Genomic DNA, 26,954 nt, shown 5'->3' with positions numbered 1-26,954 from the left:
GTTGGGAACGAAACACGTGAAGTTGTCTGTCTTTATGCTGGTTGTTGCTGTTGAAGAATGCCTGCTGCCTCTACAAAAACCGACACTAAAGCCTCTACGGAGGTGACAAGTGCAATCCAACAAGCTATTGCTGTTGTGGACAAAAAAGTCCGCAATCTCGAGAAACGAAAGGTAAGAAATACGCTTTATAACCACGTAGATTACATTGGAAGTTCAAAGCCAACTTAAACTGTTAACAACATCGCATTCAGTGATTCACAAACGTAACGTTTGATTCCAAATTATTTTTACGAGAAGTCGATGATCAAAATGTAGACTATAGATCGGTTTGTCACGGTAATGTCTTTTAATAAACCAGGATTTCTATTTTTTGTAGGTTAATGTTTCTTGTACGGTTGATCGTCATTTTGGTATATTGTGTCAACTTAAACGACTAGTTCCGCATTATTATTTCCCCTTTTTTGGTAGGCCTACCAAGTTGAAATCTTACTTACAATTTAATATCTAAATACTAATAACATTCCTTTTAATATTAGTTCTGTTTAAGAATATTTTAATTCCTGAAATGCTTACTGAACACATTATTTGATAACAATATAGGGGAAATTTGGGTAATTGCAGACACTGTCACACTCTTAGCTTCCATTGAATTTGTCACTTGATAACAAAACACTATACATAACTTCTACATAAAATTTAAATTAACTTGATTAGTTGTTTTTCTTGTCACTGTATATCACAATGAATCGTAGTCATAACGGCCCCAGTACTAAACAGCCCTAACAACAATTAGTCAAAGCAGCCCCAAAGCAGTTAGTACAGCCAAAGTGGAAAAGTCAGAACAGCCCTTCAGAAAAGTCGAAACGGCCAAAGTGAAAAAGTCATAACGGCCCTTGAAAAACATCAAGACTGACTTAGATAGGCCTATACAACATTAATACTTTACAAATTTATTCCATCCACACCCTTCCAAAAAAAAAAAAAAAAACACGGCTAAAAGTGCAAAAAAAGGGAAAGCTTGGTTACCATATATCGTGTGTTGGTTGGTCGTCTTTGTGGAAAGACATACTCCTTATTTTGCCTCATTATTTGGTACAAAACAATTCATACGCAATACAAGCCGACTCATGTTGAAACAGTTGTCGTTGCGACATTCAAAGGCAATTCTGGTGTTACTGAACCGATCAAAGTTTTAATATTATCTTAATAAAAATTTCAAGGTATATGTAAAATGGCTAGCTCTGGCACTCGCCAAATTTGCAAGTTGCGAATTTCAAAAACAATTGACGAATTGTATTTTAATTTGGCGAAATAATTTCATGAAATAAATATTTTATTAGAAAATATCTACCATCTTTGAACTTTATTAGATAATTTAGCGAATTTTTCTGCTAACCCAGAGCTAGCCCTGGTAAAACAATAAAGATGTTTGTAAAGTGATCCCCGAATGAATCAATCGCTTTGATATTGCCAACTGTTTTGTTTTTGGAAAGGCGGTGTATATATTATTTGACAGCCAAGATAAATTATTTTAATTATAAACCAGGGTTCGCACGCATCCTGGAAAACCCTGGAAAGTGCTTAAATTTTATTTTCATTCTGGAAAGTGCTTAGAAGTCCTGGAAAAATTAATTAACCCCCTGGAAAGTCCTGGAACTTTATTATTATTTTTATATATATATATATATATATATCTATATATATATGTGTGTGTGTGTGTTTCATTTTATAATAATTATTTGGAAAATATATTTGTAAATAATTGCGTTTGACGTCTGATTCCAGACTATATCCTTGAGCAACAGTAATTATAAGAGGTCAGCTGCCATTGGTCAACTGTTAAATATATTCTTCAAAAAAAGATGGAGAACCTGAAATATTAATGTTAATATCAACTATTAGACCGAACCTATGTTTTGACCACAGACATCCTAGTAAAGAATGTTCAGGTCTGTTTATCAACACACCGAAACACATTCTATAGTTTGCATATGCATTACACAGTTGCCCCGTATACATGCGTGGGGTGTCATTCTCAATTTTCACAAGTTCTAGAAAGGTCGATTAAGGACTGGAACATTATTTCTGTCATATCTTTTTCATTCTGTTGATCATACAGTTGTTATTGTTTTGTTTTTATTCATTTTTATTGTTTGAATTTGCGATGCAGCTTATGCAACGCGATGAGTGTCTATGGGCTATTGACATGCTGTAAACGGGCAGAAGTCAGCGTGAAGTGGTCAACACCTTCAATGTTTCAAAGTCAGTGATTAGCAAACTATGGAACAGGTACCAACAAACCCAAAATGTTGACATCAACCTCATTCAGGTCATCCCAGGGCAATGACAGGAGTACAGGATAGATTCATCTGTAACCAGGCTCTTAAGAAATCAAGCTCAAACAGCAAATCAAATTGTTGCAAACCTTCATCAGGCTACTGGTGTCCCAGTTACGGTCAGACGATTAGAAATCGTCTTCATGCAGCCCACCTTCATGCTCGACGGCCCCAAGTTGTGCCTACCGTGACAAATCATCACATTGCCCACAGACGTGAATGGTCAGAACTGGGGTATTCATCACTGGTCACGTGTCCTTGACAGGCGTGGTCAGGTCTGGTGACGACGAAATGAACGGCTCGCCAACATCACAATGCGATTTCTTGACAGATTTGGCAGTGGATCAGTTATGGTGTGGGGTGGTATCACTATGACTGACAGAACCCCCCCCCCCCCCTCCATATTGAGTGAGGAAGGGTCACTGGGCAGTACTAGCAGGACAACATACTGACACCCTTTGTCAGGCATGTGGGTCGACGTTTTGTTTTTCAGGACAACAATGCCTATGCTCACCATGCACAAATCGTCAATGCTCACCTCCAGCAGCACAAAATCTATCGAATGCCATGGCCAGCAATGAGCCCAGACCTTTCCCCCATTGAACACATCTAGGACATTATAGGGAGATGTGTGTATCAATGTCAAAGACCGCTGACCACGTTAGCAGGCACTGTAAGAGAAGTGGAACAGACTCCCTCAAATGGCCATTGGGAGACTCGTATGCAGTATGCCTCATCGACTGAATGAATGTCTGATACATTGTGGCGGTATCACCCACTACTGATAAAAAACGTCAACTTTTAAATTTCACTTCTGACCCCAGTCGTCCTTCAAGATCTTTGGTGGTCATAAAACCTACTGTAATACTGAACTACCGGTTGTAATGTTTGCCCAATTAATTCATTATTATCATATAACCATTCCCCACAGTTAATATACCTTACAATTTTGGCATTTAGAGTTCCCCTATTTGTTTTTAAGAATATATATACACAGTAAGAAGGCGTGGACATAACCTTTGATTGGTTGAATAATTTATGTAACTGTCAGCAGTCTTGTTTCTGACGTTTGTGAGTTCGAATTTACTGTCAAAGATAAATAATTCAGTAGATAGCTGTAACCAGCGCCTTCCAACAAAACAAATACTCCTGAGGCTTATGTCTGTTACGCTTCTGTGCAGTGCGAAAGTTGAGAACTTGTAGATGAAGTTGACACGTATTCTTTTGATCTCCATTAAAGTCTTAAGATGACTCATTACACAGCAAAACGGTATCCACAAGTCAAGGCATGTCAATGAAGTGATTGATTAAACTAAATAATAATTTTATGGGTTAGTGTTGATTGTTTGTAATATAAATTGGTGGTACCAAAGAGTCCACTTCGAGAGATTATTTTTGTGCTATCAATAAATAATGTGATTGACATTTAGTTACTCACGGAAACAGGTATAATTCCGGTAAATTTCATATTTGAAACACAGTGTTACTAATGAGTTTAAAGTAATTATTAATGAAAATAAAACATGTTTATATGATTTATGTAATTTTGTCATTCTACGGTACTTTTTAAAAACTACAAATAAATAAGGATTTAAAGTACATGTATATGTACTCTATAAGCACTGACCTATAAACGTAATAGCGTAAATGTATAAATGAATGTTTAGACGTTTTGTGACTAACATTTTTTAATCCTTTTTTATATTTTTTATTTTTTGTTTGTTTGTTGAAATAATAGATCTGGATAATAATTGTTTATATATTGATTGTTGTAAGTGAATTAAAAGTTGTTCTTTTTCTTTCTTTTAAAAAAAAATACTTTGATGGATTATTATTCTATCAGGGTTTTAGATCTCATTAATTTGGGCACAACTGTTTTTTTAATCTGTTCTGTGCACTCTTGTTTATTGGGGTGTTGTTAAAAAAATCCTTTCCAGGTAATGTATTCAGATTCCTGGGAATATGTTAAAAAAAAGTCCTGGAAAATGGAACCAAAATGGTGCTTAAAAGTCCTGGAAAATGAAAATGTTTTAAGTGTAATGAACCCTGTCAAACATTATCACTTCCATTGTTTTTATAAACAGGAATATCTCTCTCTCTCTCTCTCCCCCCCCCCCCCCCCCCAAAAAAAAAAACCACACCTGAAAATTTTATATTTTATGAATGATAGAAATGACTGAAAGTAAAATTCATTAGTTACAATCAGTTAAATCTGCAGTTGAGGACAAAATATTGATCAGACAATAGTTAGTGGAAACAAAAGACAGAATGACCGGTCTGATCACATGGCACCAAATAAGTGTTTTTTCAGTCGGAGATTGCTGAGTCGATAACAAATAAAATGTTTTCATTGCTCAAATAAAATATAACTTTTATTGCGTGTATAAATGGATACAGGTATGGAACAAAATAGAGGTTGTTAAAAATACTGTTAAATTATGTTACAGTAACTGTCGTAAGCTACTGAGGTTTTGCGTACACACATTGCGGCTTGTTTCCTTTGATGTCCAGTGTGTAGAATGGTGATTATTTTTGTGGGGGAAAAAAAGTGTGCATATGAAAATAGCGGAGATAGGTGCTGTAAAATATAGTATGGTTGGGGAAAATAAAAAGGGTGCAGAAAAATAAAGGAGGGTGGCAAAATACAATTACGAGGCGGGCCGCCCCTCTTAAATGGAGCAACGAGAACATTGACGTTACAGTAACTGTCGTAAGCTACTGAAGTTTTTTTCTTTTTTCGTTGTTGCCTTTTCTCATACATAATGCAGGTTGTTCCCTTTGATCCAGTGTGCAAAAATGATGATTATTTTTGTTTGGAAAGACGTGTGCATTTGGAAATAGCGGAGATAAGTGCTGTAAAATATAGTAGGGTGCGGGAAAATAAAGAGGGGTGCAGAAAATTAAAGGAGAGCAGCAAAATGCTTTAAAAATGGAGCAGCGAGAAGACTGGAGGCGAAATGCAGACATATGTCCGGTAAAATGCGGACATGGTCAATGGATAAAATTTTCTTTTTATCCACAGCATTTTAAACATTTATTTTGTTACAGAATAAAAATAATTAAACTAGTAAATCTCTAAAATTATCTGTTATCAATTTCTGCAGAAATAAATAGAGTAAAACAGTAATTATATGCAGTTAGGTTAAATTTATTCTCTGATCCCATTTTTTGGTCTTTTGAGCCTTTCAAAACACATTGTTCTAAATGTTGCTATTTTCAACACCGCTGAAATTAAATAAAATGAATTTATTATTATAAAATAACAATATTTTGGTAAATGTATCCAGTAAAATATTTTTGAAGAAATAAATTGTACCATGTGATGTGGGATACAGGCTTTTCCTAATTTTCCTTATTTTTTGACAGCAGCCCTAATATTCCTTATTAAAGCTTCAAAATCCTAAAAAGCCCTAATTTTTTGGTGAAAATCCTACATTTTGAAATTTTGTAATTTTTTGATAAATGCAACATGAAATAAGTGTTGGAATTAATTAAATCTAGCCTTAGTATACTTTCAGATAATGAATATGTTGAATTAATGTATTTCTCAGAAGACATCTTGGTGGTTATCAGCATCATATTCAGCATGGATTTGCACCATATCAGATTACTTTAATCTGGTTGTATTGATATGCTGAATATCGCTGTTGATGACCATTGGCATGATCTTCTGAGTTGGTAATTAGCTTTTGTATTTATGTTCTCCCTGGAGGTGAGTACAGAATGTTTTTCTTTTATATTGATTATTGAATTTCAGTCCTTATTTTTGTCAAAAATTTTGCCCTAAAAAAAGCCCTTAACTTTCACAAAATCTTGCTTGAAAGCCTGGGGATACCATTTTTCTGTTTTTGTTTTTAAAGTGACTCCGGGATAAAAATAAAACCACATATTTTTAATAACTACAGGCCTTCGGTTTTCACGGTAACAATCATTGTCAGTACTGTGTCCAAAAAATCATGGAACCGAAATTTCGTTTCTCATGATCATTATATCAAATACGACCCTATTCAATGAAAATAATTTATATATTTATATATGATTTTTAAAAAAATATATGTTTCTGATATCACACTACTACTGTAGCACGAAACCCGATTCCGATTGTTGTGTTAACTGAACTTCTCAGTGTTCCGGTTTAGATAAACCCAAATCAGAGTTACAACACACGTTCAAATAAAAGCATTACACATTTGATCCAAAATCACTGGCACTAATTATTTTAGTGTTATCTCTTAAATATAGGAGTCAAGAAATAGTATGTAAATTCAAATACAATTTTGTAGAAACTATTTTACCTTCTGACTACTGTCCCTTCGACGTCACACATGTGCTTGAGTACTGAAGGTGGCAATCGAATAGGCCCCACTATATATTACCTGCGGTTTCATTATGGGAGGAAATGACGTATGCCTAAGCTACTGTTTTTATTTAGCTGTTAAAATCAAAACAGACTATAATCAGTTGTCAAGCAAGCATTATCAGAAAACAACCGCAAGCATGGTCTTTTGGTTTTACATGTAATTTCTTATTATTAACTGGTTCACTGTTTTGTTTTTAAGTGTTTAGTTACAAAATGGTCTGCTGCTTAAATTATCAAACCCTCTTAAAGGGACAGACCCTAGTTTTTAAACACTAAGACATATTTTGTACTATTAGAACCATTTATGATCAGTGAAATCAGGGCTTGTAGAATATTTATAAAATCCACTAACTATGGGATAGTGATTTAAAAAACTTACTATCCACGAATAAAAATTCATTAGCCCTACTTTATTTTAAGTTGCTTATCAAAATTATGTCATTTACCAAATGACGTCATTTGGCAATCACCTGATCCAAATAATAGTGAATGAACATTTGCATTCTTAAGCGACGTAGAATCAATGAAGTTTACACAGATAATACTACAGGCATATTTAAAACTAAACAAAACAAATTCAGACATTTATTGTTAAAGTATGGATATAAATTTAATTATAAGATTTGACCGCAATTATTTTTTGATTCATTAAGTACAGACCCAAAAAACAATGTGCTTACTTTTGTATGTCTTACTTCACAGTCATACAGTGTGCACATTGTTTTTTCGGTTCATACTTGCATGAACCAAACAATAATTGTGGGCAATTTTTAAGTGAATGTACATTTCCATTCATATGCCACATCTTAATGAAGTTTGCTCATAGTCATGCAGGCCAATATGTCACATGAACCAAAATCTAATTGTAGTCATTTCCTAAATATGCTGTATAATTTCTGTTTTAATGTCAAAAGTGATATATAACTGCTATCAGTGTCATTCATCCATACAGGGCTAAAACAAGCCAACAGAACTGACAACAATTATTTTAAATTTAGAATTTTCAAAATTTTTATATTTGAAAGTAAAACTGAAAACTAACATTAAATGTTGTAGTCTTTTTAACCTTTCTTCTTCCAGTCAAAGTTGGATATCATCCGAAAGAAAGCTGAAGATGGATTTGAGCTGGAGCACGATCAGCAGGTATCCACCGTTGACAATTATTTGTGGATGTTACATGTGCTTACTGCATCATCCATACTTTGGCCTGTAGAGTTCAGCATTGGTGTACACACAACACGCATACACATGCACATATATACACACATGCATGCATACACACACCAGATAGAGCATATTATTAAATTGTCATATTGGTTAGTATGTTTAGGAATTATGTCTGGGTTTTTTAAATCCAACTTTATTTACATACTGTAGATCCTGAAATTAATGTGACGGTGGGCAGACTAAAATGCGACATGAAAGTAATGCAAGTGGCCTCCCTTTAAATTATTACGTGTCTGTGTATGCATCAGTTAACCTATTTAGTCCCTTTTGTTTTTGGTGAGATCAATTCATAACATTTTTGCATCCAACATCGACGTAACGTGTCTAGTTATCCAAATCTGGCTAAACATTAGCATACATGTCATTAGCATACATGTACCATTACAACTGTATGCCAACAGTTGCAGGGAACATGAACAGTAAAGACAAAGTAACGGTCGAATATTAGCGTACTAAAACCCATTCTTCTGCGATGGATCATGTCGGCTTTTGGCAGGGTGGCCAAAGACTCTGAATCATCACACGTGACTGTGTGACACATGACTGGCTGGACTATTTGACAGTCTGTCTCGTCTACAAAGAATTGTTTTCCAGTTCTGTTTTATAAATATATTAGAATTTTAATTTTTGTTGTTGTTTTAAAAATGTGGGACACCTATGCAAAACATATAAATATATGCGTAATATTATTGATGTGAGTAACACGAACTCACATTTTTAGCATTAATTTCAGGATCTACATTATATCTTATGACCACTTGTTTTTTTGCTAAGCATGGATCTTTGTATACAGTTTACTGGCCTCAGTGGCATCGTGGTTAGGCCATCGGTCTACAGGCTGGTAGGTACTGGGTTCGGATCCCAGTCGAGGCATATGATTTTTAATCCAGATACTGACTCCAAACCCTGAGTGAGTGCTCCGCAAGGCTCAATGGGTAGGTGTAAACCACTTTCACCGACCAGTGATCCATAACTGGTTCAACAAAGGCCATGGTTTGTGCTATCCTGCCTGTGGGAAGCGCAAATAAAAGATCCCTTGCTGCTAATCGGAAGAGTAGCCCATGTAGTGGCGACAGAAGGTTTCCTCTCAAAATCTGTATGGTCCTTAACCATATGTCTGACGCCATATAACCGTAAATAAAATGTGTTGAGTGTGTCGTTAAATAAAACATTTCTTTCTGTTTTTTGTGTACAGCTTTTGTTGTAACAATTATTGTTAACCTGGATGTTATTCCCTAGCAGTCGTCTTTGTTGAATTTGAATATTTGTTGTGGTCTTTTGCAAGTCAAATTTTAATGACTATATTTCTGTTGCAAAATTATGGCACTGGTTTCTTGTTACAATTTTCTGTCTCGAAATGTCCATTAGGATTTTTATCAAACTTATCCCCTTTCTTCTAGGGAGAAGTCACTTTTACTTTTTCAATCCCAGATTAGTGCTTGTCCATAAATTGCTACAAATTATTAATATTTATAAATTGTTCTCAAACAATATCAACATTAATTGTAATAAATTAAGTGAATCTGTACTACTACAGTATTTTGTAATTTGATTGTTTAATAACAAATATTATTTTTACAGGTAGCAATAAAAAAATATGAACTGGTTATCCAGTCGTTGGAATTTGCTAGAGAGCTGAAGATGCAGTTTGTGACCATTAATAATGAGGTGAGAATGTTAGCCTTACCAGTGTAAATCTAAATGAGGAATAGTTAAACATATACACGTCCTTTCAGTCAGGAAATATTTCCACCATTAGATACAAATTTGTAGCTGAACCATTGTTGTTTTGGCAGTTCATTTTGTTTTCTCCACAATTAGTAAGAAAATGTCCATTATAATAATACTTGAAGTCTAATGTAAATTGACATTTTAAGTTTATTTTGGACTTCATGTTAACTGTATATTTTTTTAAGGAAAATGTTTATTTGAAATTATCAGTATTTCTGTGGTTGTACAAAATTGTAAAATGTTTTAAGATGATCTGTATTTTTATACTATTAATTTATAGGTGTTACTGTTGGTTCAGTTACCTGTAAATGATGGATGTGTGATGTAAACATGAACACAACAAAATCTGAAACTACAAGTGGGAACTAACATTAAATGGTACATTGAAGTTAAATTGCTCGTAACATTTTTTATCCTCCATATTGTAGGAGGTTTTTTTCACATCTAAACAAATGGTGGGGTCATTTCCGATAATACGCCTGTTTGAACTTCAGAAATCATGGTTGAACTTTGTATGCTGTAGCAGAGATATTAGAGATGTAATTTTACTTAATTATACATGACTGTTATTTGTAGACTGAAAAGTTACTTCGGAAGCAAGCGAAGCGAGAGAAAATCGAGAAGCAAGCTTTGGAGACTAAGAGAATTCGTGAGCTGTTAAAGCTACAAACTTTGCTTGATAACATGGGCTCTGATAAAGTGCGGAATGATTTTAAGACGGGAAAGCATGGAGCTGTGGTAAGTATAAGTAGATATTGCGATCAGTATAGCAAGTGCTCGGTCAGTATAGCAAGTGCTCGGTCAGTATAGCAAGTGCTCGGTCAGTATAGCAAGTGTTCGGTCAGTATAGCAAGTGTTCGGTCAGTATAGCAAGTGTTCAGTCAGTATAGCAAGTGTTCCGTCAGTATAGCAAGTGTTCGGTCAGTATAGCAAGTGTTCGGTCAGTATAGCAAGTGTTCGGTCAGTATAGCAAGTGTTCCGTCAGTATAGCAAGTGTTCGGTCAGTATAGCAAGTGCTTGGTCAGTATAGCAAGTGTTCGGTCAGTATAGCAAGTGCTCGGTCAGTATAGCAAGTGTTCGGTCAGTATAGCAAGTGCTCGGTCAGTATAGCAAGTGCTCAGTCACATTTTAAATAAACTCATTTAAAAATTAAAATTGCCACATTTACCAATTTAATATTTTTGTGACTTGTTCCCACTTCTGTGTGAATTCTAGGACAATTTTTAGGACTTTTCTGCCATTCTGCACTGTATTTGGTGGTTTTTTCTTTTTTAACTTTCCAAAACATTATGTTATAAACTTAATGTCTGTGGCATCTTTCTCAAGAGAGACCGGCCTCGGTGGCGTCGTGGTTAGGCCATCGGTCTACAGGCTGGTAGGTACTGGGTTCGGATCCCAGTCGAGGCATGGGACTTTTAATCCAGATACTGACTCCAAACCCTGAGTGAGTGCTCCGCAAGGCTCAATGGGTAGGTGTAAACCACTTGCACCGACCAGTGATCCATAACTGGTTCAACAAAGGCCATGGTTTGTGCTATCCTGCCTGTTGGAAGTGCAAATAAAAGATCCCTTGCTGCTAATCGGAAAGAGTAGCCCATGAAGTGGCGACAGCGGGTTTCCTCTCAAAATGTGTGTGGTTCTTAAACCATATGTCTGACGCCATATAACCGTAAATAAAATGTGTTGAGTGCGTCGTTAAATAACATTTCTTTCTTTCCTTCTCAAGAGGGGACGGGATGTAGCCTAGTGGTAAAGCGCGCACCTGATACACGGTTTGTCATTGGGATATTTTTTGTTCCATCCGGTGCCCCACGACTGGCATATCAAAGGCCATGGTATGTGCTATCCTGTTTGTGGGATGGTGCATATAAAAGGTCTCTTGCTAATGGAAAACTGAGGTGGGTTTCCTCTCAAAGAGTATATGGTAGAATTATCAAATATCTGACATCCAATAGCCGATAATTAATAAATCAATGTGCTTTAGTGGTGTCTGAAAACAAAACTTTTAACTTTTAACCAACTCAAAAGGTATACTTGGGGTAAGAAATCTGTTTTATGTTATATTGTTGACTGAGACTTGATGGCTTTTTAAAAAGGATGTACATTTTTTTCATAAGAAATCTGTTAACTTGTCGTTGTTGTAGTTAGATTTTCTTGTTACGTTTCAGGTTCTAACAGAAGAAAATCTGAATCAGCTGGATGAGTTGTACCAGCTGATCAGTCCGTCTCGGGATGACGACAACTACGCCGAACAGTTGGCATCGGCGGCCGAGCACATCGTCAGCCTGCTCGACTCGAAGGAGAAGGAGGTGGTGGGGACCACGTACAAGGAGCTGAAGGACCTCATCAACCTCATTGGTGACTGCGGATATTTCGAGAATGCACGCAAAGCCGAAGAACAGGTGGAAGGTAACATTGCTCTCCCAGATTGGATCCAGTCTGATCTGTAGTTCCACTGTGATATTCTTCAACAGAGCTAATCTGATACTGGTTTGTCTGGCATCTGTCCATCCAAGAAAATTTAAATAATTAGTGTATCTAGACAACAATACTTTACTGGCAAAGTTAGTTCTCATGTTGCCAGTGTCGGACAGTGCAGGAACATTTTGTAAATGTTTCAATTATTTCCCTGTGGTTTTTTATCTTCTAGTTTCAATCAGTTTTTATTTAGGGTATACACTAATGTCACCTTAGTCTGCTCAGCACAAACATCTGCGCACGTTAATGATGTTACATTACGTCTTGAAACAAGTGTCGGGGTATGTTTGTAAACAAACAAACAACGTTAATTTAATTCACAAAACCGTTGCTAAAACAACACATCTTGATTGTGAATATATGTATAAAACTGGTTGATAACACTTTTATTGAAAAAAACTGAATTAATGCACTAAAAGTATACTTTTGCCAGCCTCGATCAACGTGTTTTCTATCACCTGTCTGTCAACATGTGTCTGTCAACGTTGTAATGATCAACCTTGCATATCAACTTACATAAAATTTACATAGAAGCTTCAATACATACCTTATTGTAATTTATGAATTCATAAATGAAATGAATGTCTTATTTTATCTGTTGACGTAAACATCCAAGAACACTTTGAATTTCCCTCCGAGTGACACAATTCAAAATGGCTGCACACAGACTTTGAAGATTGTACTTACAGCATGGCCTATTTTAGCTATAGTCTGTTTCAAAATTATCATTGATTGTTCTATATGTCAAACGAACACTATTTGTGCTCATTTACACAGTTAATAACAGACAATATTTGTTGAATAATGATCAAATATGTTTACATTGGCTTTTTTTATATTGTCATTTTGTGTTGTCCAAACTAAGGAGCATGGAACACCATTTATATTTATCTGATTTGCACAATCTAAATGTTTCTGAAACAGACTATAACAGGAAGTGTTTGTTATTTAGAACTTACAAAAGTCGGATCCATTGTTTGTTGCTGTTTTATGTAAACATTAGCGACAGAAGTGGTTGTTTTACTGTTTGCTGTGCAGGCCATTAAATGCTGGAAGGTCCCACTAAAGATGTGCTCATTACTTGAGTTTAAAAAACATTAAAATTAAAATAACTTTAGTTGGAACACGTTTATTGTTCCATTGTACTGTGGCAGTGAAACAAATATTTTTAAAGAAATATTTTAACTTTAAAATATAACACAAATGCTTAGGTGCGCAGACTTACCGTATATCTTCGCCTGTAAGTCGATCTCGGCTATAAGTCGAGTCCCTAATTTCAAGCCCTGAAAACTTATTTTTTTATTGATCACTTTATAAGTCGAGCCATGAAAAACAACTTATAAATATTGAAGTATTTCTTATTTTCAGCACATGAGAACAATAATGTACAATATTTGAACAAAAGAAAATTATTTTACAAACTTCGGTTTTAACGTTTTGTACATTGCAAACAAGTAACAGCATCAAAACGAAATATTCCCTTAGTAGATAGTGAAAGCTGTTTGGCTGTTACCATATGGCACTGTACAGCATGGTTTTGTGCACAAACAACAACTTTATTTATAAACATTGACAACAGATCACTACAATAAAACTGAAAGTATCAGTTAATCACATGTTTTTCCGCCATATTAATACATGTAAGGAGGATAACTCTGGAAAGTACACTGGTTTTTATGTATGACCCCTATTGCTCTAGTGAACTGTAGATATCAGTCTAAGCTGCTTTAAGGGAAAGCTCAGTAATATTCATGAAGTTAATCACCGACAAAACATTGTTTGAACAACCATTAATGCCAGTGACCAGATTTCAAAATAAACTCAGGCAACAGGTAGTTAGTATTGTTTACATTTTTGCTATTAGTGATGACTGTTATTTTAACTAAGTGGACTGTTCTCTTGGCATGTGAATGAGATCGCCTTTTTGCATAACCAAAACCGTTCTAATGCCAAACAAAAAAAAAGGTTATAAAAAAATAAATGTGTCAAATTAACATATTTGAGTATAAATACAGGGCATACTTCAACAATAAAACTTGTAAAATAATCCCCAAAACGGTAAAAATTTTAGGTGAATTTTTTTTACCCTCTTATAAGTCGACCCCCCAAGTTATAAAATAATTTTTGGGTGAAAAAAAATTGACTTATAGGTGAAGATATACGGTAGGTGCCACCAGTGTACCAGAATTGACTTATAGGTGAAGATATACGGTAGGTGCCACCAGTGTACCAGAATTGACTTATAGGTGAAGATATACGGTAGGTGCCACCAGTGTACCAGAATTGACTTATAGGTGAAGATGTACGGTAGGTGCCACCAGTGTACCAGAATTGACTTATAGGTGAAGATATACGGTAGGTGCCACCAGTGTACCAGAATTGACTTATAGGTGAAGATATACGGTAGGTGCCACCAGTGTACCAGAATTGACTTATAGGTGAAGATATACGGTAGGTGCCACCAGTGTACCAGAATTGATCACATGGGGTAAGCAGTAATTGCTTTTTGTATCCACAACACAAATATTTATAGTAACTTGAGTTAATCGTCTTATCAGTTGTGGGACAACCTTCAGATTAATATGTCTGTTTTTGTTGAAATTTCTCATAACGCTTAGGACTGTACACTTTGGTTTGGTATAGCAGAAATTATTTTGTAACGAAAGTATATATATATTTTTTAACTTTAGCCCCAGTAGCCAAGGAGACAGAAGACATAGTTGAGAAAATGGGTAGCGTTGACGTGGCTGTTGCGAGCGAAGTGGCTCCGGAACCGGAGGAGCTATCGTTCGACCAAGTGATTGTCCAGCCGGAGAGTGGGACAATGGACAAGGTGCCCAGCAGTCAGATCAGTGAAATCCAGCAATCAGCATTCTACACAGACAGCTACACTGAGCAGCGGCAGAAACCCGTCGACGAAATCATCACACCGATGCAAGGAACTTTCAACTTTCTCCAAGAATCAACTATTGACATTGAATCATGTAGGTGATGTTGGTGTGCAGAGCAAACACTAAAATCATGATGTCCCTTAACGGGGATTTATCCAGGCGTTGTTCAGTGCCGAACATCGGCCCCTTCAATAAAGCAATTGTCATTCAAACTTTCCAATTTCGTGGCTATAAATTCCCAATTTGGTGACTATATATTTAGGTAATTATGTCTATTCTGATAAATTAATTTAACACAGTTGCAGAATCCCGAAAACAACAGTTGGAAGCAGCTGTTATCACGCAACATGATCTTATAAAATGTTACCAAAACAAACTGTGACATAATTTACAGTTGCTGTTTTCAGGCCTTAGCATACAATACATAAGATCTGATTAAAAAAATTCTATCCAGAGAGATTGCAATTTTCAAAGCATAAACAATGCTAGTTGTCATCAGTATATCTACCAAATAAGTATATTGTTTGAATCCGATGGCCAGTGAGGAATAAAATATTAAATCAACCCCCACTACTGGTATACACCAATCGTATGGAAAAAAAAGAAGATTGATTTTCTTCCACAAGCAACAAAATAAAATGTTGAGTGCGTCGTTAAAACATTTCCTTCTTCCACAAGCAACAGTCCACTAATGAATATATGCTCACCAATAATCTGTCCCATTCCTGTAGTAGATATACCTACCGATGTAATTCAAGTCCAAGATAAATACAAAACATTCAAGTCGTTTTGCCGCCATTTTCCTCTAATCACTGACAACCAAACAGCTGTTGCTGTAACATAGTGTAGGCGTAATAATGCAAACAATGACCAGTCTTTTAAGGTGGCACATCACGATTTATGTTTGCGAACCATTAAACGGTACCCCTCCCCCCAACATTACAGAATTAAAATAGCAAGATAGGCAAGAAATAATTTTTCAAGTGATGAAACAGCACAAATATAATACTAACAATGCACCTACATAAACAAAATTGGTTCCTATTTTATTTCTCGCTTTATTACTAATTTGTGGGCAAGAGTAGCGTTTTTAACTGTGATGCAATTTTTGCTAACTAAGTGGGGTTTTTTTCTGGTTTTCTTTATCATGAATATAAATATGATATCAATTTATTTTAAAATATAATTCTTTATGGTGGGTACTTTTCACATACCACTATTAAATTTTAAAAGTCTGGATCGATAATTTTCTTTTCAATATATGTGGAGGTTTGGCATGTCGGTCAACACGGTTACACAAATACATGTAATTACCACTATGGTATTGTGAAATGGTATTAGCAGTTTAGAAATTTAAGAACAGTTGTCTCCATTATGTAACTAAAAATCAGAACAATAAAAAATGAATTTTGTTTTTTATTATTTATTTATTTAATTAAGAACAGTCTCATAAAACTAAATGAATATAAATTAATTATATACTTTAAATAATATTACAGAAGCACAAATTCAGTGGCCCGAAAAAATTCCAATTTATGACTAAAATCTTGCTAATTTTCCCAATCCCATTAGGCATGGGATCCTGGATAAATCCCTGCTTGATGATGTGTGACTGACTATTGCTTGTTCACTTGTTTTCATTATTTGCAATATTTGGCACCAGCAATAAAAATTTGCTATCTTTATTTGATGTCATGGTAGTGGATTTTAAACAGGAAAGGGATGATGCTACATCGTAATTTCACTTTTATAGTTTTGTGGTGTGACATGGTCCAATATACAGTCGGTCTAGGATCGATGTGTGCATTGGGCTATTTCTCGTTCCAGCCAGTGCTCCACAACTGCTGTAACAAAGGCTGTGGTATGTACTATCCTGTTTATGGGATAGAGCATATAACAAGATCTTTGGCTGTTAATTAATCAAAAAGAGTAGCCCATGCAGTGGCAGCAGCATGTTTTTAAGATGTACTATAACTAATTAAAATGTGTTGAGTGCATTGTGAAATAAAACACTTTTTTCTTTCATGCTTTATATTATAGAAAATTAAGTTTTAAATCATAGGAATATGCTGCAGCAAACCTGTTGGTTTTTGTCATTCCATGTGTGACCATAATATGTGGATTTATTTGCTGATAAACATACTGTACATCTCGGGTATTGTTTTAAAAAAAAAAAAAAACACAGATTATTTCTTCATTTATGTGTTGTAATTTTCAGCTCCACACTTAGACCCGGCTGTGGTTGCTGCACAGCCTATGTCTCGCCAGCCCAGACAGACCGACCCGTTAACACAGCCCACGTTCGGCAGACCTGGCTTTGGTGACCAGCTCAGCAAGACGGCCGATTCCGTGTCCAACGATCAGCCTAAGCCATACTCTCAAGCAGCAGATCCCAACATTGGGCTCGACTTTACTAGTTCATCATTCGGCCAGAGTGGCCTGTCACAGAACTTGCCTGGCGATTCCATGTTCCCTTCAGTGGGCGATTCCACGCCGCAGATTTCACACACCATGATAGGCCAATCGGTAACAGAGAATTCCGTTTCGCAGTTTGACTTGCCTCCATCAATACCCATGCCTCCCACGCAGGTAATTGTTATATTTTTTCAAACAAATGTGTGAGTACCTAATTTTATGAAAGTCATATACATGTTCTAGTTGTGTTTTTGTCTATAGAATTATACATTAGACATATATTAATAGATTTTTATCTCATATATTTTTTATTTAACAAAAATGTCTGATTTTAAGACAAATGAAATAAATGACTACAACTTTCATAATTAATACTGCCATTAATAGCACAGCAACATTTACATGGGGATTTTATTGATGACCATGAAAACAAGTTTGTTTTAAGTGTGTACTATACTACCCAGGATATTCAGATTTGAATATGAAGGTTATTAGATCTGTTTGGTGGCTTTGTGAACATATGGCAGTTGTAAAAGTATGCAATTAGACAGATATCGGGCCTAACTCTTGGTAAGCAGGAAGTTTTGGCAAATCATCTATTAAACTTTTAAAATTCCAAGTTTCATCTCTGTCTATATGTCCGTCTGCCTCACATATAGTTTTCTGTATGTTTTATTCACAATGCTTTGAGATATAGAGCTGAAATGAACTGTTACAGTTTGACTTTCATGACAATTTACCCAATTTAATTTTTAAAATAAGATTTGCAATTGTCAGATTGTGGAGCTTGTCATGTGTGTACAAATACTGTACATATGAAAGTAAGATAAAAATAAACATACAGCATTTGTTTTTGAGTCTTATTTGGGGGTCACAAAAGAGGGGTATGGAACACTTGTGGTTTTGTGTTTATTCACCAAGTTCATCCAGCTCTTTTTCTCTAAATGTTTGCAAGCTATTGGGACTGGTTCCCGATGTATTCATTTGGTTTAATGTGTAGCGTAGCAACCATTCTAGCAAGCATTAACGACAAATGGATGGCTCAACTTACCCCAAATGTTTGACATTAAATAACTGATGACCAGTAACATTTTGTTATCAAAATCATTATTGGCAATATTTCTAGTCATTTGAAAATTGATTAGCAACTACTGTGTAATGTTTTGAAATTGTGTAGCGATCTGTGAAACGTGCATAATGAGTTGTGATGCTATACTGAACAAAATGTTCCTTGATCTAGTGGTGGTGTAAAACCAAAATACCTTTTTTAATGTTTTATTTGTGAACGTGGTTAATAATTTATTTTTTGTTTTGTTTTGCTTGACCAGGACGACTCTGAGGATGCGAGCCAGGCAGAGAAGAAGTTCACAATGAACGCCAGTGCGCCGGTATTCCAGTCGATGTACTCCCAGTCGGGATCGCAGGGCGCCCTGTCTGAGACAGGATCACAGCAGGGACCCGCCAGCCAGGACGCGGACTCACCAACATATCAGAGTGAGTGTCATGCCACATAACCAGCTCGGCACCAACTGAGGCGCAGGCCGGCTGGGATCAATCCCCGGCACTGGACCCATTGAGCTACTTCTCATTCAGCCAGTGCTCCACAGCTGGTGTAACAAAGACTGTGATATGCTTCAGATGTTTTGCTGATAATGGGAATGAGTAGCCCATTGCTTAGCAGCAACAGGTTTCTCCTCTTCATTATCTGTGTGGTCCTTAACCATATGTCTGTCATCATGTAGCCATAATAGGGGCGGGATTTAGCTCATTCGGATGAGTGCTCACTTGAGGTGCTTGTGTCGCAGGATCGAACCACCTCGGTGGATCCATTCAACTGATTGGACTTTTTTCTCATTCCAGCTAGTGCACCAGAACTGGCCAAAGGCTGTGGTATGTGCTTTCCTGTCTGTGGAAAAGGGCATATAAAAGATCCCTTGCTGCATTAGGAAAAATTTAGCGGTTTTATCTGATGACCCAGAATTACCAAATGTTTGACATCCAATAGCCAATGATTAATTAATCAATGTGCTCTAGTGGTGTCATTACACAAAACAAACTTTAACTTTTAATAACCATAATTAAAATGTGTTGAATAAATTATTGCTTCTTTCTCTTAACCGACGCCCACGATAACATGGTGTCAGTGCTGTATACCATTTTGTGCAGTCGGTTGGTTAACATAAATACTGACAGAATAACAGGAGGTTATTTCATTCTTCAAAATAAGCAGCATTTCTGGGGTTTTGTCAGTAATAATTGGAATTGACCATTGTTTCAAAATACTTGGTCAATCCTTATAATTTGGTTTAGTTCAATGATAATTTAACCATAATAATGTTTTGATATTGTCTTTAGTCTTTAATATGTTGAAATACTATTTATTTTTTCCAAATTCTCAGAAATCTCCACCAACTCGCATTGTTTACAATTAAAAGAACGTTAACCGAGATGACTGTTTATAAAAGGTCTATGTTAATTATGTACGTTGGTTGATACCACAGACAACCGTTATGCCGGTGATGGAGCGCAGAGAGGTGGTCGAGGAGGTAATGGATTCCGGGGCAATCGGGGAGGATCTAGAGGAGGGTCTTCCAGCAATGGGATGCAGAATGGCTTCACTCGAGGACAGGGAAGTCGTGGTAGAGGTGAGACTTGGGAATAATTAACTAGTTGGTCTGTATTGTTACCTTTCTCTTCCTTGATCAATTATAGTTCTCTCTAGTCTGTCTAACATAGCACTTGGTTTGAGATACAACAGAGTACTGATGAGGCATGATGTCAGTGACAGAAAACACTGGGATGGTGCATATAAAAGATCCTATGCTACTAATGGAAAAATATAAGGGGTTTTCTCTTAAAGACTATATGTCAAAATGTCAAAATGTTTTACATCCAATGACTGATGATTAATTAATAAATGTGCTCTAGTGGTGTCGTTAAACAAAACAAACTTTTAACTTAAGATTGTTTCATGCTGGGATGTCGTTAAACCATTCATTCTTTCATTCATTCATTCATTCATTCATTCATTCATTCATTCATTCATTCATTCATTCATTTATTCAATCATTCTTTCTTTCTTTTAAAAATAGAAACAACTTTCATTATTACTTAATCAAAATTCCTATTGTCAAACATATCTTTAAAATCATATTCTTATAAACACTGACTATCAAAAAATGCCCAGAAAATAATTTGACATTTTACATCATCTGTACCTTTTTGCAGACACAGTCACATAATTATTGTTCGGGTTTTTTTTAGTTAGAAGTCTCTAGTCTATATTTTCAAAGCCCTTGTTTTTCATTGATTATAACTCAAGTCATAACTATTTGTTAACAACTATGATAAATTACTCTCCTCTCATAGATGTGACATAATCTGAAGTATAAAGCAATCGTCATGTCATCAGATTAATTACGTCATATACTTTGCTTGCTCCACATTTTCCCCACCCCTTTTGAAGAATATTCCATAAAAAAAAAAAAAATGGCAGTCAGTGAAAAAAATGTGTGTTTTTTCTTCGAGATCTCAAAAAAGTCGATATAGGTGACATGATTACAATCTAAGATGTACAATCTGTTTCACCATAATGGTTTTTGTTTTTTACAATTTATGTCTGGACAAAATGTGGGGGAAATCTAATGGTAATTAAAAGCCGGAGAGTAATTTATTGTAGTTGTTAACAATGTGGTTTAGACCCTAGTCTGTGTATTGTCACACCGTCTCTCCTTTCAGTGGTTACAAGACAGGATGTATGTAGTCCTGATTCTCTTGGAATCTGTACCATTTTGATTTTTCTCTTTAGTGTACAGTTATCTTGTATCTGAATAACACACGGTTAAAAAAAAACATTAGCTGGTTTTTAATAGTAACCTCCTGGTAACCTGAAGTACGGTTCTTGACGTATTTTGATTGCCAACACGGCACAACAGCACATTGTTTATTCCTTGATAAACGTTTAGGTTCGATACTAATGCTGTGTTCATAGAAGTCGTGAATATCGTATTTCCTAATACACAAGTGAAGACCATTCGTTTGGTGAACACAACTTGTGAACTGGGGTAGGATTTTCTGTCTTAGTTTTCACAACTCGTAGAAAAAAATGGCGGAACAAACACAAATCATTTGTGCAATTATTAGTTGGGGTGTGTGAGATTGGAGTGACAGTGCAGATTGTCTATAAATCAATTGTGAGATTGGAGTGACAGTGCATGTTGTCTATAAATCAATTGTGAGATTGGAGTGACAGTGCATATTGCTCTATAAATCAATTGTGAGATTGGGTATGTGAGATTGGAGTGTGACAGTGCATATTGTCTATAAATCAATTGTGAGATTGGGTATGTGAGATTGGAGTGACAGTGCATATTGTCTGTAAATCAATTGTGAGATTGGGTATTTGAGATTGGACTGACAGTGCATATTTTCTCTAAATCAATTATGGGTTGGGGTGTGTGAGATTGGAGTGACAGTGTAGATTGTCTATAAATCAATTATGAGTTTGGGGGTGGGTGAGATTCGACTGACAGTGTAGATTGTCTATAAATCAATTATGAGTTTGAGGGTGGGTGAGATTGAACTGACAGTGTAGATTGTCTATAAATCAATTATGAGTTTGGGGGTGGGTGAGATTGGACTGACAGTGTAGATTGTCTATAAATCAATTATGAGTTTGGGGGTGGGTGAGATTGGACTGACAGTGTAGATTGTCTATAAATCAGTTATGAGTTTGGGGGTGGGTGAGATTGGACTGACAGTGTAGATTGTCACTAAATCAGTTATGAGTTTGGGGGTGGGTGAGATTGGACTGACAGTGTAGATTGTCTATAAATCAATTATGAGTTGTGGGGGTGGGGTGAGATTGGAGTGACAGTGCAGATTGTCTATAAATCGCCTGAATGCTCTCCACTTTGTTAGTTTGTTTGTTTTGTTTAATGACACCACTAGAGCACATTGATTTTATTAATCATTGGCTATTGGATGTCAAACATTTGGTAATTTTGACATATAGACTTAGAGAGAAAACCTGCTACATTTTTTCATTCGTAACAAGGGATCTTTTATATGCACCATCCCACAGACAGGATAGCACATACCACGGCCTTTGGTACACCAGTCGTGGTGCTCTGGCTGGAATGAGAAATAGCCCAGTTGTTCCACTGACAGGGATTGATCCCAAACCGACTGTGCATTAAGCAAGCACTGGGCTACATCCCACCACTCTATTCGGTGAAGTAGTGTTCACAATTTGTGACTTGTGAATTTACGATATTCACGAGCACCAGATGAATGCAGCATTAGTATATAGTGAATATTGGGGGTGGAGGGGGGAGAGTTCTTTTCCCACCTTTGTTTGGATGTGTTTACTTTTAACACTTTTCTGTGAAGTTTTAGATGTAATCAACAGTTAAGTTTTTGAAGAAATGGTTCCTAGTAAAACAAAAGACTGCTGTTTATTCTCTCAGGAGGATCAAATTACCAAGGCTTTCCACCGCGGAATGACTACCGTCCAGACGGTTACCAAGGATACAACAATAACACAAACAGCGGAGGATCTGGATTTCAAAAACGTGGTGGTGGTACTAATAGCTCAAGAGGAGGTAACTCGTATTTGTTATCTACAACTGCGGAAACCACAGTTGTGAATCCATGAAACTTCATCAGTGTGTGTAAAGTGCTTCCATCATTCATACTGTCATGGTCGTTATTAAACATTATTACTTTCAGGTTTTATAATTCCTAGTGAATGTTTAATTTTTTTCACAGGAAATGGTCCATGATTTTCAAGGGGGTTTTCTTGCGAATTATTAATTTAATAAAATTGATAAATTCAACTTTTATTCATATTTGCCGATTTGGCAACATAAAATGGATATGCCTGTGCAAATATTTCGGAATTGTGGCCTTGGTTATCATTTTTAAACCGTTTGCAGATAAGATTTAATCATCGACAAATTTGGGGAAGGTAAAATTTTGAACCATTGTGGACGATTTTACATGTATTACTTAATACTATGAAGTGAGTATTGCACATGAAAGGTTAAAATGTAGTTTGTTTTACATTTTAGGTGCAGCAGCCATGAGGAACATGCGTGGGCGAGGTGGTGGATTCAGCCGCCCAGCACCAGCACCGTATCATTAACAACGGTGTAACAGAACACACTTCGTGCAGCTGTGTACACTGACTTGAGAAATATTCTTGGACCTCCATCGTGAAAATCTCCCTGGATTCAACATTCTTTTGTATATTTATATGTTTTGGGGGGTGGGACTTTCTTACATTTCCTTGTGAAGTTGTAAGAAAAATATGCACTCATTTTCTTTTTAAGGGAGGTTTTGGTCCAAAAATAATTCATTGTGTTTGCGGTTGCATGGACATGTGTAGGTGTGGTGTGGCAAATTTCAACGGACAACAACAAAACAACGGACAATACGATTTCAACAGGTGTAACATTGACCCAAACAAATGGGGTAAAATTTCAAAACTGACGATAACAAGAAGAAAAAAACACAAGGGCATGTTCCAACATCTGTGCACTTGTTCTATGTTCCACAACATTTTTGTTCAAAGGTGTTGCATTCTGTCATGTTCACTCTCAAACTGCATATTTTTTATGTTTATGTCATTCAGTATTGTTTCATTATAGTGCTTTTGAACATGATTGTATGTGTTTCTTTTGAACAAATATAAATTTCATATTGAAAAAAAAAAAAAAAAAAATGCAAAAGAATAAATGAGCTTTATGTTACAATAGAAATATGATGCCTTCCAATAACCTATGGTACATCCAAAATTTAATGTATAATGTATGTATAACCGATAGCTGCACTTTATAGTTCAACTAGTTGCACTAATTTTCAAATGATATTTGGTTGGGTGTTTTTGGTCACTAAACTAATATAAAATGTATACAGAAAGTGAATTAATGCAGAGAAGAGAATACCCCCAAAATAAATGGTATATTTGGTCTGCATGTTTGAACTAATGTGTTAAATATTACTTTCATTCCGACATACTAGATAATGACGATTATTTAGTAAAATGTCACCATATTCTTGTGAGGCATGAAGGCCTCATAAGTTGTCTTTGGTTCATTGTACAATAAAATAGGTTTTCAATCAATACATGCATTTTCATTATTTACTTAGTCTAGATATTTTATATGTACCAATGTAAAACAAATGTGATAGCAAAGGTAGAATTTGTTTTATTTTTGAAAAAGTTTGTGATAGTAATAGTGTTAACACTTGTTGTTGGAAGGTATTGTATTGTTGTCAACAGATACATATATTATTTTTTTTATAGGTGAAAGAAGCAGCAGATTATTTATTATTTTTACAAGTAGTTAATCTGACCTTAGTGTGGTTGGCAAGTTAATCTGACCTTAGTGCTGTTAGCAAGTTAATCTGACCTTAGTGTGGTTAGCAAGTTAATTTGACCTTTGTGTGGTTAGCAGATTGGTCTGATCTCTCTCCTCAAATGGAAATGCACTGTTGTACGTTTTTAAAATGAAACGGTCAAAACACGATTACGTCCACTTGTCTTGGTTTACTTCTGTTAATTTTTCTTTTAATTTACATTTCAGCACTCGTGCAAGTTTGTTTCCATTATACAGAGTTACAATTCTAATGAATAAGTATGAATAATAGAACATTGCAGTAAAGATTTACTGTTCACAGAACAGTTATTTGCATGCTTTCGTAATTGTGTCAATTGTACAGCTCGGTATTGTTCGTATATTTTTGCTTCATTTATTGTGGGGAATGAACATATGATAAGTAATTAAAAATAATAATAATTAAAAAATTTCACTAAAGTGAAGTTATTATTGATAAATACAGGTAACTTATTTTAACAAGTTGATTTTCTGTACAAGTGGATGTGTGGTTTTCAGCCACATTAAGGTCAGTAGTCTGGTGCTTCTTGTTTTCAAGCAAAATTAAAGTTTTGTTTTGCAAGTATTATGAATCACTTGCACTACTGGAGTGTAACAATTTTCAAAAGATTTGATTTTCTTTTTTTGCTTCTACAATCAAATAAATGTTTCTTCTGAATTACCTTTAGTCTTGTGTTGTTGATGGAGCCATAGAGCATACCACATTTATTTTAACGACTCGTAAATAATTTATGATACACATGCCACAAAAGGTTCACTTGCAGTTGTGTCGTTGGTGAAATGTTTGGTTTCAAACTGACCATACTAGTGCAGAATGTCTGAATAATAGTTTCTGGAATGAGTCATTCTGTAGATGGGGGGAGGGGTTTTCTTAAAAAATTGATCCTTGGAGCAAGATTTCACGAACTGCAGAGATTGTTTTCTTAGGACAGGTTGTGCTGTGGGAACCATCTACAAGGATGCCATAAATACTTTCTAGTTTGGTCTTGTAATTTTAGCATAACTGTCTACATAGTAAAAAGGTAAGATAAAGGTATTAAAGACATCATCTTTTACACAAGTTTCTCACAAACTAAAAGTTCTATGTCAATGAAACTTGGTTTATATACTCTTCAAAAGAAGAAACGCAAAACCACATTGTCGTAACATTTGGAGAATTGATTTAATTATTGAATGGCGAGTCCGATAATTACCAAATGTTGTAGGATTGTTCACAATTCACTCTAGTCCATTGTGAGTAAGTGATAGGACACACCACCAAGGTCAAGGTCATCTGGAGTCAATACCGGGTGTGGCCTCCGCGTGTGTTGACAACTGCCTGGCACCGCCTGCCCATTGAAGCAACCAGAGTACGGATGACGTCCCGGGGGATGGTGGCCCACTCGGCCTGCAAGGCTGCTGCCAGCTCGGGCAGGGTCTGGGGCTGTGGTTGTCGCTGTCGGAGGCGTCGGTCCAACTCGTCCCATAGATTCTCAATTGGGTTCAAATCCGGTGATGTCGATGGCCAAGAAAGGACATTAATGTTGTTGTTCTGTAGGAAAGCCGTTGTGAGACGTGCTGTGTGAGGCCTGGCATTGTCATGTTGGAACACTGCGTTGGCGTTGGCCATAACTGGAACGATGTGTGGCCGGAGGATCTGGTCAATGTAGCCCTGTGCATTCAGGTAGCCCTGTGCATTCAGGTTGCCCTGCACGTGGACCAGGTCAGTTCTGCCAGTGTGTGAGATGGCTGCCCACACCATGACACTACCCCTGCCGAATCTGTCCACTTCCTGCACGCAGTTTGCCGCATAACGTTCACCACGACGCCTATACACGCGACATCTTCCATCATGACGTCGGAGCAGAAATCGGGACTCGTCACTGAACCACACCGGTCTCCATCGCAGTTGAGGCCATTGTCGATGAATCTGGCACCACTGCAGTCGGAGTCGACGGTGTTGTGGTGTTAAGATGACACCTCGAACTGGATGTCTGGCACGAATTCCTACCTCACGCAGGCGGTTCCGTACGGTCTGGTCGGATATCCTGCGCAAACCTGGTATTGCTGCGGCTGTGGAGGTGGCAGTAGTCAATCGTTCCCGAAGGTGGCGTACCCGGATGTAGCGGTCCTGCCC

General features: G+C 36.3%; 1 protein-coding gene across 2 annotated transcripts; it reads left to right on the top strand.

Annotated features, from left to right (window-relative positions):
• Nucleotides 1-25,499, top strand: LOC121380387 (caprin-1-like). Of its 2 annotated transcripts, XM_041509177.1 has the most exons (11): nt 1-171; nt 7,777-7,839; nt 9,505-9,591; nt 10,231-10,392; nt 11,823-12,063; nt 14,823-15,116; nt 17,242-17,612; nt 18,767-18,932; nt 19,940-20,083; nt 22,907-23,041; nt 23,510-25,499. In XM_041509177.1, exons 1-11 carry the CDS (start codon nt 58-60, stop codon nt 23,581-23,583), a joined length of 1,851 nt encoding a protein of 616 aa, XP_041365111.1. In that variant the 5' UTR covers nt 1-57; the 3' UTR covers nt 23,584-25,499. The 2 variants fall into 2 exon arrangements, with proteins under 2 accessions (XP_041365111.1, XP_041365112.1); XM_041509178.1 differs by lacking the exon at nt 22,907-23,041.
• The last annotated feature ends 1,455 nt before the right edge of the window (nt 25,500-26,954 follow it).

Source organism: Gigantopelta aegis, chromosome 9 (genome assembly GCF_016097555.1).
Source record: "Gigantopelta aegis isolate Gae_Host chromosome 9, Gae_host_genome, whole genome shotgun sequence".
Taxonomy (NCBI): domain Eukaryota; kingdom Metazoa; phylum Mollusca; class Gastropoda; order Neomphalida; family Peltospiridae; genus Gigantopelta; species Gigantopelta aegis.
This window is presented reverse-complemented; position numbering and strand designations above follow the sequence as displayed.